Raw genomic sequence first — 13,274 nt, forward strand, 5'->3', positions numbered from 1 at the left:
TTTTTTTTTGCAACAAGTTTTTCATTTTTAAAGGTTAATTTTCAGTATTAAACCATCCACTTTCCTCTTTACTGAAATGTTTAGTGTGATGACATTAAACTGAATTTAACCCTGAGAAACAAAACACGACGGTACCTTAAAAACACTGAAAAATAAACAGAAAACACAAAGAGGCAGTTTGTCATCTTCTCGATAATACAGCATATATTGAGCTCTTCGATTATGTACATGTTTATCAGCCTTCCTGAAGAACCAAAAACTAAAATCAAACTATTACCAACTTTAAATTACCTATCCACTCAAATGACTAATATTGGCCTAGGATATCATATGCAATACAATGACAGAGCACACCCACAATACTTTCTTTTTGCAAACACAAAGTATGTTTATGTCTTCATTTGTGCCCTTTGACCAAGAGGAATGATAAAACTAAAATAAATAGACATGACATGAACCTCCTAAGATAAGAAACTGCCTCTTTCTTTGCCAATATGTATTCAGTGTTTTGCTGCCTGAGAATCTTTCCACAGTCATGTTGAGATAAGCAAATAACCATTGGCGTCAAAAAATAATTTTCAATTAAACTGCTGTGGCAAGAGGTCTTTAATACTGAGAGGAATGATTGGAGGAGACTGTGTAGTAAACACTTGAGGATCCACCTCTCTCTGTGTCCCGTGTCAAAGTATCTCAGACCCAGTACTGGTTCTTTTTCAAGGCCGGGTTCGATGTCCGACAGTGCTGCAACAACTCCGGGTCTGCGTCTTTGGAATCCATGTTGGACATGGGGATGTTATTGGCCGGGTCAGTCTTCCGAAAGGTTTCTGAGCTAGCCACTTCTCCGTTTTTGGGCTTGGATCCTGCTGTCTGGACATCATGCTTGCCTGTCTTGTTTTTACGGACCAGGTAGTAAGCCAAGACAGCTGCCAGGAGCAAGAGGAGAAGGATCACCAGGATGGGGATGAGAATGGACCAGAAGTTGCTGCGCCGTGAAACCACAGGCGTCCTGTGAGAGTCAGTGCCAGAAGAGGCTGTAGTGGGGGCATCTCCATGGGGCCAGTCCATGTTGCCCCTCCAGCGGGGGCTAGCTGGAGTGGCACGAGGGGAGCCAGCCACACCAGGGATGTCATTACTGTCCTTTGATGGGGTCTCTGACGGAAGCCTCAACAGAGTGGCAGGGTAGACCCCAGAGGCATTATAGGGACCGGTCTTAAAGGAAAGCACACACTCTGCAGGAGGGACCCCATGGGCTTGTAGCAGGAAGCGGGCCTCATCCTGAGTGACACCACCTTTGGATCTGGAGGAGCTGTTAAGGATTTCCATAGCTACGCGACCTTCATCCAGGTCCCGCTGACTGAACGTGTCCACTGGCTGACCTGCACCAGAACCTCCAGACTTCACAAAACGAGCCCCTCGTGGCTGCTGGATGACAGTGAACGTGGGGGAGGACCTAGTCTTGTTTTCCAGGGGAGTTGCATCCAGAAGCTGCCTGTCAAGTTGGACAAGAGCACCTTGGGGTAGGAGAGGATCTTGAGCGATATTGGCCAGAGGCTGGACTGTGATGTTGAGGACAGAGGACACATTGGCAGCCCCACTGCGAGCAATAAATGCAACGCTGTCTCGAGGTGAAGTCGACTTTACAAATCGGACACTGACTCTGCCTTCTTTGATCTGTTTCTGGGTGAAGGCGGATGTGGGCTGCCGGTCCACCATGACAGCTGCATACTTGGGAACACTTGTGATCTTGTAAAGGACATTTTCCTCAACAGGTCCACCAGTAGTGGCTTTCAGCATGTCCTCAGTCACCAGAGTCTCATCATCTCCTTGCTTCACCTTGATCTCAGTGGCTTTGTCAAGAAACAGGGTGCGAGCTAGGACGCCAATGTGAAGTGTATGTGGCTCTGTTTGATGTTCCCCATCTGACACAATGAATTCCACAAAGCTGCTGGCGAGGTTGCCATCACTGTAAAAGCCCACCTGCCCACGATTGACCATCTCTTGTGTGAACTCAGAAATGGGGTCCATCGTGAGTGAGTCAACCAGCTGACCATTTCTGGGGGCTTTGGTTACCTTGAAGTGCACCTCATCTGGGGAACTGTCCTCATCTTGAGTGTTAAGATGCTTCTTGGTCAAAATGGTCATTGAGCCCTGAAGAACCTCCAGCAGCATGTCTATAGTGACAAGCTCGGGAGGATCAGAGCCACGCCGTTTGATGGAGATGTTAAAGATCTCTTCCAGGACCACGGACTCAGCAGGTGAGGCCACACCACGACCCTGAGGCTTCAGACGAGCCCTGAAAGAAAAGCTGTCAGAGGGGGCCCCTGAATCATCATGGAGATACTCCAACTCTTTCTGAGTTACATCTTCCTGCATGAAGAATGGAGCATCACGGGGCAGGTCCTGACCACCAAGAGTGATACGTCCATGGTCAGGGAAACGTTTCATCTCGAAAACCACATCCACTTCACCTCGCTCAGACTCAGGCAAGCTGGCCAGAAGGTTGGAAGCATCAAGAATTGAATTGTCAATGACTTTCCTCTGACCTTGCACAATTTCCAGACCTGGTTAGAAAACAATGAACAAAAACACATTTTAAATGTCATTACATTTAGTTTTCAGATAAACTTTTTATCCAGTTTTGGCTGTCCCTTGTCACTATTTATTTATGCAGCACAGCAAATTTAGGGGGTTGGCACATTAGGAGAGACAGATGGAGCAGGGGGCTTGTTGTTTTGGCAGTGTCAGAAGCAGGGGTGATAAATCCTTTTATGACTTTGAACTCTTCAGGCGATGACGAATTACAGTACATAGTATAAATACTATTCTAAAACTCTATGAAAAACTAGAATGACAAACAAACTGCAATCTCTCAGCAAGAGAAATTTTGCCCAGAACAGAAACTTTTTTTTTTTTTACCATGGAATGAATTGGCCAGGGATGAATAAGATTCAATATGATTCAGTTGAAATATTTTCTTCAATCTGTGAGCAAACTTGATGCACAATTGAAGTCAAGCTGCCTCAGAAATCTGTTAGTAGTCTGAAAACATTAAAAAAATATATCTTACTTGATTCACATTTGACATAGTCAATCGGTGTTTTCCACTGAATCGGAGGCACCACGAGTGGTCTTACCACACCCAAATTCAACTTTATGTTTTAAGAGTGAAACACTCACAATAAGCTGACTGCAGACTATTTTCTCCATGAAGAAACAGACAACAAGCGTTTTATTACCTTGTGTCAAGCCTCCAATGTGCAGTACTCATTAACAGACTCTGACTCCAGCTTTAGACTTACGACACCCTAAAATAAATGCCTGTTTTCTATCTTATTAATGACTGTATGTGAGGGGTGTTGCTATGAAAGCCAACCTGCCCTGTATTAATAAAGGAAAAACTGATCAACAGCTGACATTTCTATTCAAATAAACAACTGCTGCAGCTGTTGAAAACAATATTTCCATAATGACACACTTGTGCTATTATAATTGGGCTTTACAGGCTTATAGCCACTTACCACTGCACCTCATCTCTATTGACATTTGTACAGTAATTACAATTGTGTTGAATTAGTGACAGAGTGGTCATTTATTTAGGTACTAATTTATTTGATTGGTCCTTTCGGGAAACCATCTCACTTATTCATGTGAAAATACTGTGTTCATCACCTCATCTCATCACTTACCTTTGTTTTTCCACAGCTGAGAGGAAATGTTGCTGTGAGCGGCATAGTAAGAGACGGTGATGGGTAGGATGTGACGGACATCTGGGGCTGGTTGGGATGACAGAATGAGCTCTATGGAGTCCCTCACAACCCAGAAAGGCTCCTCTGGTATCTGATGCTCATAGAAGACCGCTCCTGACTCCAGCTGTGTATCGAGGGAGGGGGGAAAAAAATTAGAAAATGGTGAGCCACAAGACTTCTATAGGTTAACTTTATTATATCCTCCCATGTGTTGTTGGCTAATTTTAGTACAGTGTCAAAACACCTAGTATAACATCAACAATAAGATAATATTTCAATTACGTATACTGATATTTCATTCCAACTTTTGTAGATTTGAGCAAGAAAAAAAATTAAGCACCAATATGAGCTTCATTTTCATTGATTTGTACACATTTTCAGTCACTTTTTACTTTTCTTGAGTAATCCTGTAAACTGTAACTGACATTTTAGCTCCCATATTTCATTGCTCTTTCCCCCTCTGATGTTTTTAAGCACCACAGTAAAATGGGAGCTTAAATGGCTGCAGCAGTGGTTTTGGCTCGGCTGAACTGGGATACGGGTTTGAGTATTGGAATGTGACAATCTGTGTTTGCTCGCTGAGGTCACTGTGACCTAAACTCAACTCTTCTCTTTCTCCTCTTTCTCCGCCTCTCTTACACACAAGCACATTCTCTCTCTCTCTCACACACACACACACACACACACACACCAATAAATTCATGCAGGCACGCACAAACACACACACTGCTGAATAACTCAAATCATCAGCCCAACCTAGTGTCAGATTTTCTGTCACACTCTCGACGGAGCAGTTTGCAAGGAAAGAATGTTTTCTCATACTCATCCAAGCACGGTCAAATGTCGGGAATGGAAATGAGCAGATTGTCTCGAATCGGATGGAGACGAGGAGGAGCAAAGTGAGAGACACACTTGGCCTGATGTGCAATGTGCATGCTCAGTTGGGAATCATCACCAACCCCCTGGCTGTTATTTTGCACAACATGATGAAGTTGTGTACCCCATAATCCTCCACCAAACCCAATAAATGCTAGCAAAGTTACAGCTTTAGGTACATGCAATATTTACTCATGTTAATCAAGCAACCTACTGTGAGTAAAGAGAGAAAAACAGGGGTGTGTGCAGCTTTATAGACAGTAAGTTGCACTCAGACAAAGGAGCTTGTTGGAGTGAGGAGCCACACCCTGACAAAGAGTTTTATTTATTTAGTTAGTTTTTTACAATGTAGCCCACAAAATCTTTCTTTTAATTAAACTCAGGACTCTCTGTGGCTGGAGTTTTCTTTCTTGGTTGCATGTAATCTGAAAACTTGCTTTAACGACTGTACAATGCACATTAAAATGGCTGTAACTAAATCCCTAAAATCAATTTACACGTATTATTTTCTGATCTTGATGCCAGTGTAAATTTAAATCTTCTCCAACCTATCCAGTCTTTGACATACAGTATGTAGCTGTGACAGATAAATAGATTTATTTGCCCATAATACAGATTAATGCAATCACCCAGCCCGACAAACAATTAAACTTGTCAAAAAACAAAAGCTTTTGCATGAGGGATGCTAATGGTGAGCCTTAACAACACAGTGGTACTATGATGTGTTCAATGAGGCCCCCCGCTGGTGAAGAAGAGGAACATGTTGATGCCTTGTGAGTTTGAAAGATCACTATACTTCAACATTCATGCACAAAATGGAAAGTAACACACAATTTCTGTAACCTAATAAGAAAACTTTATTTAGGCAGCCCAGTGCTAATAATACGGTGATAAAACAGGTCAGTTTTGACTCTCAATATCTTAAATGTAGGCTACATATATTCAAGGTGAAGTTACAGGAGTTGTAGCAACAGGAAAAAGTAAAAGGTTAGACCTAAAACAGCGGAAGTTGTAGACATGCAGTAAATAGCCAAGTACAAGTGTTTGTTGAGTGTTCGTATTGTCTGATTCAGAGGTTTTCAAAGCCTGAGACTGTGGGCCTCCACTCAGACAAAGCTTGGAAAACTGCACCACTGACCCCTCTCCTCTTTAGGGGTTTACTTGCTTAGTAAAACATAGTTTTGCTCAATTTGTGGATGCCTATGGCATCATTATTATGTCATTTGATCCGAATGACATCCAACAATTGAGCCAACAATTATTGTTGTCTGACATATTCAAACTACATCTAATACATAAAAAAGCTCGTTCTAAGGCATTCATTTGTCTCTGCCTCTGGAAAAACAGTAACAGTATCACTGAACTACCTTTTTAACTAATTACACACATTAAGCTATTCTATGTGGTCTCATTATGATACAAAAATGTAATATTTTTAAATTTCCATTCACTGAGCCTCCCCTGAAATTATTTGGACCCCCCTGGGGAGGCCTGCCTCCCACTTTTGTCTGATTCAATAGATTACTGCCAAAAAAAAGATATTTTATTCCATTTTACAAAAAGTTTCCCCTGCAAATAACTCAGCTTCTCATGTTTAAACATAAAAACAGGCTGCTTGTCAGTGCTTTCCAAAAAGCCCCATACAGCGGTTACACAATGGATTCATATCAGCATTTTCTGTTCTGTCACTTCTAAGATTTGTTGAAATTTAGGTAACTCAAACTTTTAGTTTTAAGAAAGTGATGAAGACAGTGGTCAACAATTTATAGAAACCAGCTTTGCTTTATCTTCCTTCAATTATGTTGCATCTGTTTTATTTGATTATTTCACCCTAACCCTATTTATATTATATTATACTGTTGGGCGTCAAAGTAAAAAGTGTTCCATCACAACAGATCAGTTTTCAGACAAATGAAATGAGACCATAAAGTGGTTAATTTGAACAAACATCCAATGCTGTCGTTTTTATGGTGAGGCAGCAGTCATCAGTTTTCTGTCTAAAGTCTGGACTGAACAACCTTCACTATTGACAGAGTTCACTACTGGACTTTGTTCACAATAAATAAAAGTATATGTTATGGAAAATACATGAAATAAGAAAAGAAAGCAGATTTTTAAAAGTCTTCAGAGTCGTTTTAATAACTTAATTTCTATCTTTAGAAGAGTGGTGTGTCTGCTGCACCAGTTTGTGATGAAAGGAGGATTAGCTTGGTTTTTATGCATTAAACTGGCATTATGTCTTCTTATATGTCTGTTTGGTATACGCAGCTGACGACTGGAGAGCTTTCAGTACCTATGACTGCTTAGTAATGCAAACCTACTATTAATAGGAATGTTAGGGCTGAAAGTGAAGCAGATTTATTAGAAAAACGGAAAATGAAGAATAATTGAACTTCCAGTGCCCTCTTAATGCAAGTCATCATTGAAGTAAATCCCGTCAAAAGGTTTTTTTTTCTTCTAGTTTTCCTTGAAAGTTTTAATCCACAAGCTATTTGTTAGTTTTGTTGCGTTTGACTGCCTTAGTATTTACTTTTCACCAAAAAAAAAGTATTACTGTGATTAAAGAGGAACACATAATCCATTCATTTATTGTTATTATGATTAAAGAGAAACACATAATTCGTTCACTTGCTGTTATTATGATTAAAGTGAAACACATAATTCATTTTAAAAGGAGATGAAGGGAAATATGTTAAGTGTCTCCCAAATTCCCAAATGAAGTACATTCCAAAAACACACATTTATCATTTCACACACACACACACACACACACACACAGAGAGAGAAAAAAAGTAATTACCTGTGTTTGAGAGAAGCGTTTAATTTCCTCATACTGGTTCCGGTCATTGGACAGGATCAGTCTTCCCAAACGAGGTGGGCGGATAAGTGAGTAGCTTATCTCATTTCCATCCTCATTGGTTACGGCTCCCAGATTGGCACTCGTGATGGGTTGCCGTGCTCCTGTGAAAACACACACACACACACACAAACACACACACAAAATTCATTTAACTACACTTTGGAATTACTGAAAAAGCAGCAATAAAATAGTTTGATCTCACAGTTTGCATTCTCTAAACATCCCACTACACTGACAAAAAGACACATGCATATAACACTATGAACACATCCTACAACTGCTGACTGGCAACTCTGAGTGCTGTGATTATTCAGTGGAAAAAGCAGCCTCTTGGCAGTGAGGATGTGCTTGTAAAATTAAGCAGACTAGAATCGTCTCAAACTTCAGCGGTTACAGTAACTTGTGCACATTACTGAGCAGAGGAGTTTCCTGATGGGGGGGAGGAGGGGGGGGAGTTTCATTCCAAAATTATATCCAAGCTTTTAAAATAATGTCTCCAATGTCAGGCATAAAAAGTTTATTATGAATAGAGCTGAGGTTATTTCCTGCGTGCTGAGTTTTGTTTTTCAAACTGTCGATATAAGATGACATTGTATTTCCAAAGTACACAAACAGATCTAGGGTTACTGACCCACCCCCTCCCCCCACCATGTGAAGCTTTCTCCCCACAGTCATTAAACAGTCGATGACCCTCCTCAGATTTAAAACAAGCTCTCAAAACTAATCTTTTTAAAGCTCTTGCTCATCTCTAAGCCTGATACTCTTAAAATAAGTACTATTTATTTTTTGGTCTTTTATTCTATTCTCTTCTGCATTTTATTTTCTCCTTTTAACACTGTGTATTTCCTATCTATGTAAAGGGTAAAGAGTACCTAATAAAAGCACTGTATATATAAAAATGATGATGATGATGATGATGATGATGATGATGATGATGACGGTGATTATTATTAAGCTTCAAAATTGAATAAACATGAATAGGATTGACACTTCTGTTTTGGGGTACTCTAACTGTGACATCTGGAAACTTAAAAAAATATAATCTACCTTTTATGAATGATAAGTTCAGCTAATACAAAACTAAATGCTCCCTTTTTAAATTCATTACTCTCTGGGTTTTACTGCTCCATGGTTTACTTGTTTTTATGTATTTTTTTAGTCACTTTTTGTGTGACACAGATCCCAAACTAAAAGTACACCAGTTAAAAAATACACGCACTGCAACGACTTGATTGAACATGTCATCATCAGACATTGCTCGCTGTGGTTGTCCTTCCATCACTGCATCTTACCTGGAAACACCATGAGCTCCTCCTGCGTTACCATGGTGATAGTGAGAGGCCTGGCTGTGATGACAAATTGGTAGAGAGGAGACGTGTGCTCTCCGTCTGTCACGGTAAAAGTGAAACCACCAGACTCCTCCCCTGCAGGATGAAAAGAGTAAAAATTATTATGAAACGTAATTTAACATTTTCTACATATAACCTGAAAAGGAAACTTTTATTTGGTACAATAAAGTGGCAAGTAAACTATTTTTTTGAGTGCATCATGACATAAAATGGCCACAGTATATTTGCATTAATAGTACTGTATACATTAGTGTTATAAATTTAAGTTAATGCTGTTGTAATACCAAGAGTGTCAGGCAGAGGTCGCTAAATATCACAGATTAATATACAGTAGACTTCAGCAATAAGATTGAGTCATATGTTTTCAGGCTCATTCACTATTCACTGTTACGTGTTAAACTCTCAGCCTCGTGGCCTCACCCTCGTGAATGAAGATGACCTCCCCTCTGTTAATGTGAGCCTGTGTGAAATTTAGGAGGCTCTCCTCTGGTGCCTCTTTCAACGCCAATATCCCATTGGTTGGAGCCTCAATGTTGTACACCAATTCCTCTGCAGGGGTATCAGCATCCGCAGTGTTCAGCATGCTGGGGGTAATATCAGCTTCCTCACCAGCAAGAACCTGTGAGATATCAAAGACAGTGTGGAGAAAGAGAGAGAAACAGATGAAAAGACACTTCAGATTACTCAGTCTGTTTGGAGGAACATAGTTCAAAACAGGGGCTCAGGAGTTCATTTAAAAATTATGAGAGGCTGCTCAATATACAGTGTACAAATACAATGAAGCTGTTTATGATGATATACTTCAAAGTAACATTTTTAATTTTTTTTCAAATTAACTTTATACAAAAAAGAGTTAGAAGGTCAACAGACATAAACAAATAAAGAAACCCTAAAAAAAAATTTAAGTGCAAAAACAAGAGCAAACCGATCCTACAAACAGCCACCCTCAAAAGCAACAATTTAAAAGGTTAATTATTTCACTGTGGCAGTCTAGACGCTCCTGTTATCAGAAGATGGAGCACAGCAGTGCAGGCTGAATGACTCTCCTCGGATGGAGTGGCTTTAATGGACTTCTAATGGTCGGCTGGCTGAAAGGAGCATTAATTGAAAGAAATGGGCCAGATCCCCAGAAAGTCATTCTTAAATAACAGGAATCAGTTGGGAAAGTGAGGTGAGGGTACCCTGCAGTAAGAGGTACATATTGATCTTGGAAGCCATTCGCCCTCCGATACCTCTCTTTCTGCCTCCAGACACAAGATGAAGAACAAGAAGCCTCCAGCAGAAGGAAAAGGAGAGAAGAAGCCTCTGTCATGGATATTAACGCCTAAGGTGTCACTCACTGAGGTTCAGTTATATTTAGTAGTTAATTTATGCTAAATGGCACGCACAACTGTGTATCATCCGTGTATAACACATATGTTGAGTTACTGAAGCGCTAAAGGTGTAATTAACTTTTTCATGACCCGGGTTTTACTCAAGATACTTATATCTACATATATACCAATTACAAATCCCCTTAACTACTTTTGAAGTGCATGTATTATGCATATATCCATGTTTCTACAGTATATCCTGGAGCTTAGCTGTTACATTTTTCCATTAGGAGTTAAAAACCTCCTTATTTATCTTATTCTGGTATTTCATGCAGCCCCTCGGTTCAATCACTGTCTGAAACAGGCTGTTTTAGCTCCTTCTACATTAGAAGTAGGATCCGTACATATTTGCACCCAAATCTAATGTGAAGTAGTGAATGCTATGATGATATGCAGGGTTGATGTGTCCCCTTCAACAACCTTCAGTGAACCGTGAATTTTCAGTGAAGTTATCATGAATATTTATTAAGATATTACACAAAGAAAAGTAATAAATCATTACATTTGAGGCTTAAAACAAGACTAAAATGATTATTCCGTTGCAGGTGGAAAAAATTAGAGCTGCAACAATTAGTTCAGTCAATCATTAGTTGATCAACAGAAAATGTATTTCTCAAGAAAATACTAAAATGATCTTGTTCCAGCTTCTTAAATGTGAATATTTTCTGGTTTCTTCAGTCTTCTATGATAGTAAACTGAATATGTTTGAGTTGGGGACTGTTGGTCAGGAAACAGTAACTAACATTTTTCATAATTTTCTCACATTTTATAGAACAAATGACTAATTAGGGTAAGGGTTAGGGTTAAGGGTTAAGGGTTAGGGTTAGGGTTAAGGTTTAGGGTTAGGGTTAGGCTGAACAGTTCTTTCATCAATGATGAAAGAACTGTTAGTTGCAGCCCTATAAACAATATACTGCCAAGATAGCAAGTGCAAGTGCGGAGTCACTAAAATGCAAACCATTAATTGAAAAAGTTTGCCTAGGAGTGCATCGCTCTTCCAGCTTTCTGTGTCATTCCTAGTATTTCAGATTCGTCTTGACTGGTTCAATATAACAAATGTGTTGTGAAGTGTATAATTTAGTTGCCTTACAGTCCACTGCTCATAGCATCGCATTCAGTTTGACACTCCATCAAGGCTCTATCACTACGACACACAGTATCAACAGTTCAAAGCCATCATCCATCATTACATTTGCTGTGCTTTTTCTGCTGGTGGGTTCCGACTTTCTTCCTCCCAAATGACAACTTTTAGAACGAGTGATAACTACACAGCCAAGTAATTTGACTTGAAGTGAAACAGTACTGTTCATGCACATAGCTCAAATTCTGCAGCTGTACATTTTATTTATATTCATATTTATATTTATATAGTGACAATAGGTCATTACAGAAGAGGATCTTATATTCTGCAATTTGTCTTTATGTATCTGTGTTATAGTGATAAGTTTAAGAAACTTTACTTTATTTCTTACTTTCATACAAGTCGTCAATAACTGCATTTATGTGCATAAACAATATGTAACACGCAAACCAATTAAAACAATGGCGAAACATTTAGAATGATGTATCATTATGTATTATTATTATTAAACAAATGAGATAATTACTGAAAAGAAAATGTTATTTGTGGCCTTGGATTGGATTTGAATTTGCAGGAAATCTGCTGCACTGCTTGGTAGAAAAAAAAGAAGAAGATGATGATGGTGTCATCTGAATGTTAACCACCTCATCTCTGCATGAGTGTCCAACATTTTAATGCACATGCTCAGTCAAACAGGACGAGCACTGATTTAATGATGTGGAGGTCAAATAATGTCTGGAAATCTAGTCAAACATTTTTAGACTTATAAATAACATTTAACTGTTTTTTCATAAGCATTTAAATGGCTGTATTTAAATGTGCAGTTAGCCCTCTTTCACACTCTAATGCAGTCATTTAAATGCTCACTGGGCTGTCTTGGATGGCAGGGTGTGGAGAGTGGAGGTGCCAATGTTGGCAGCCCAGCTTGAAGCCTGGTCCCGCACTGAGCAGAGGACTAAATCTGGGATTATCCCTGGACTATTTAGCATCAAGGGGAGTGAGGCCTGCTGCTTGAACTTTCAAACAGCAGGAACCCTGGTGAGCACACCTCAAGTACAGTATCTGCACCTGGAGGGTTCAGCTAGGTACACCTGCAGTTCCACCAGGACTACTGCAAATGAGTTGCCTGCAGAGAGTGTTTGTCAGATTGCTATTGGTCCAAATGGTGCCGGATGACCATTTAAGGCTTACGAAGGGACGTGGCCTATTGGAGAAGCTGAAGGCTTACCTCTCAGAAAGGCAGTCTCATGCAGTATCAGATGCATCCACACAGGATGGAGGTAATCTGACTGCATGAGCTTGGTAGGATGTGTGTCACCTTGACTATCACAGGGTTAAAGTGTGTCTATTTGCCTCAAGGCAGAACACCCACTGTCACCCATACACCATGTACATTGTAAGGCAGTTGCTTCATGTTTTCCTTCTCCTCTATTTTATACCTCTCCTTATACAAAAACAAATGGAAGTCTTCTGGTAGCCTGGACAATGTATGTGGAGATGACTCAGCTGATAATAACACTACCCACCATGAATTTCTGAGCATCAAAGACCATTGTTGCAGACAAGAACTAGTATTACAATACCCTCGCTATTATTCTTCCACCACCACTAACACAGCTGAGTCTGACATTTTTTTAATTTCAAGAGGGTAGGGATAAGGTCCTGATGGGAAGAAACATAATTAATATTGACAAACATTTCAATATCACGACCAAACTCCTGAGAGTCACTTTGACCATGGTTTCAGTTGTAATGTTACCAAATTAACTGCCAACCGTAGCATCTTTAAAAGATTAACAAAGTTAATCAAGCGCTCTATCAGATTCTCAAAAAGGCCCACCACAACCGAAGTGTTAATCTCCAGGCTATGCTGCAATTGGTTCCAGGTATATGGAGCACAAAATCAAAAAGCAGTATTTCCCAGGTCAGTGCTAATCCGAGGAAGCTGAAGCACCAACCAGCACTGAGCGCATTCATACACAAGGAAAT

The 13,274-nt window shown here is 39.9% G+C and overlaps 1 protein-coding gene across 1 annotated transcript in view; it reads right to left on the reverse strand.

Annotated features, from left to right (window-relative positions):
• Positions 1 to 644: 644 nt before the first annotated feature.
• The window catches only part of cspg4 (chondroitin sulfate proteoglycan 4), a 30,972-nt gene continuing 18,342 nt past the window's right edge, over positions 645 to 13,274 (reverse strand). The window contains exons 7-11 of the mRNA XM_053319510.1: positions 9,252 to 9,450; positions 8,775 to 8,906; positions 7,423 to 7,583; positions 3,687 to 3,870; positions 645 to 2,561 (exon numbers count right to left, since the gene is read on the reverse strand). Coding sequence (XP_053175485.1) covers positions 691 to 2,561; positions 3,687 to 3,870; positions 7,423 to 7,583; positions 8,775 to 8,906; positions 9,252 to 9,450 — 2,547 coding nt within the window. The 3' untranslated portion in view covers positions 645 to 690. The remainder of the gene's footprint in view (positions 2,562 to 3,686; positions 3,871 to 7,422; positions 7,584 to 8,774; positions 8,907 to 9,251; positions 9,451 to 13,274) is intronic.

This window comes from Scomber japonicus, chromosome 5, assembly GCF_027409825.1.
Source record: "Scomber japonicus isolate fScoJap1 chromosome 5, fScoJap1.pri, whole genome shotgun sequence".
NCBI classification, from domain to species: domain Eukaryota; kingdom Metazoa; phylum Chordata; class Actinopteri; order Scombriformes; family Scombridae; genus Scomber; species Scomber japonicus.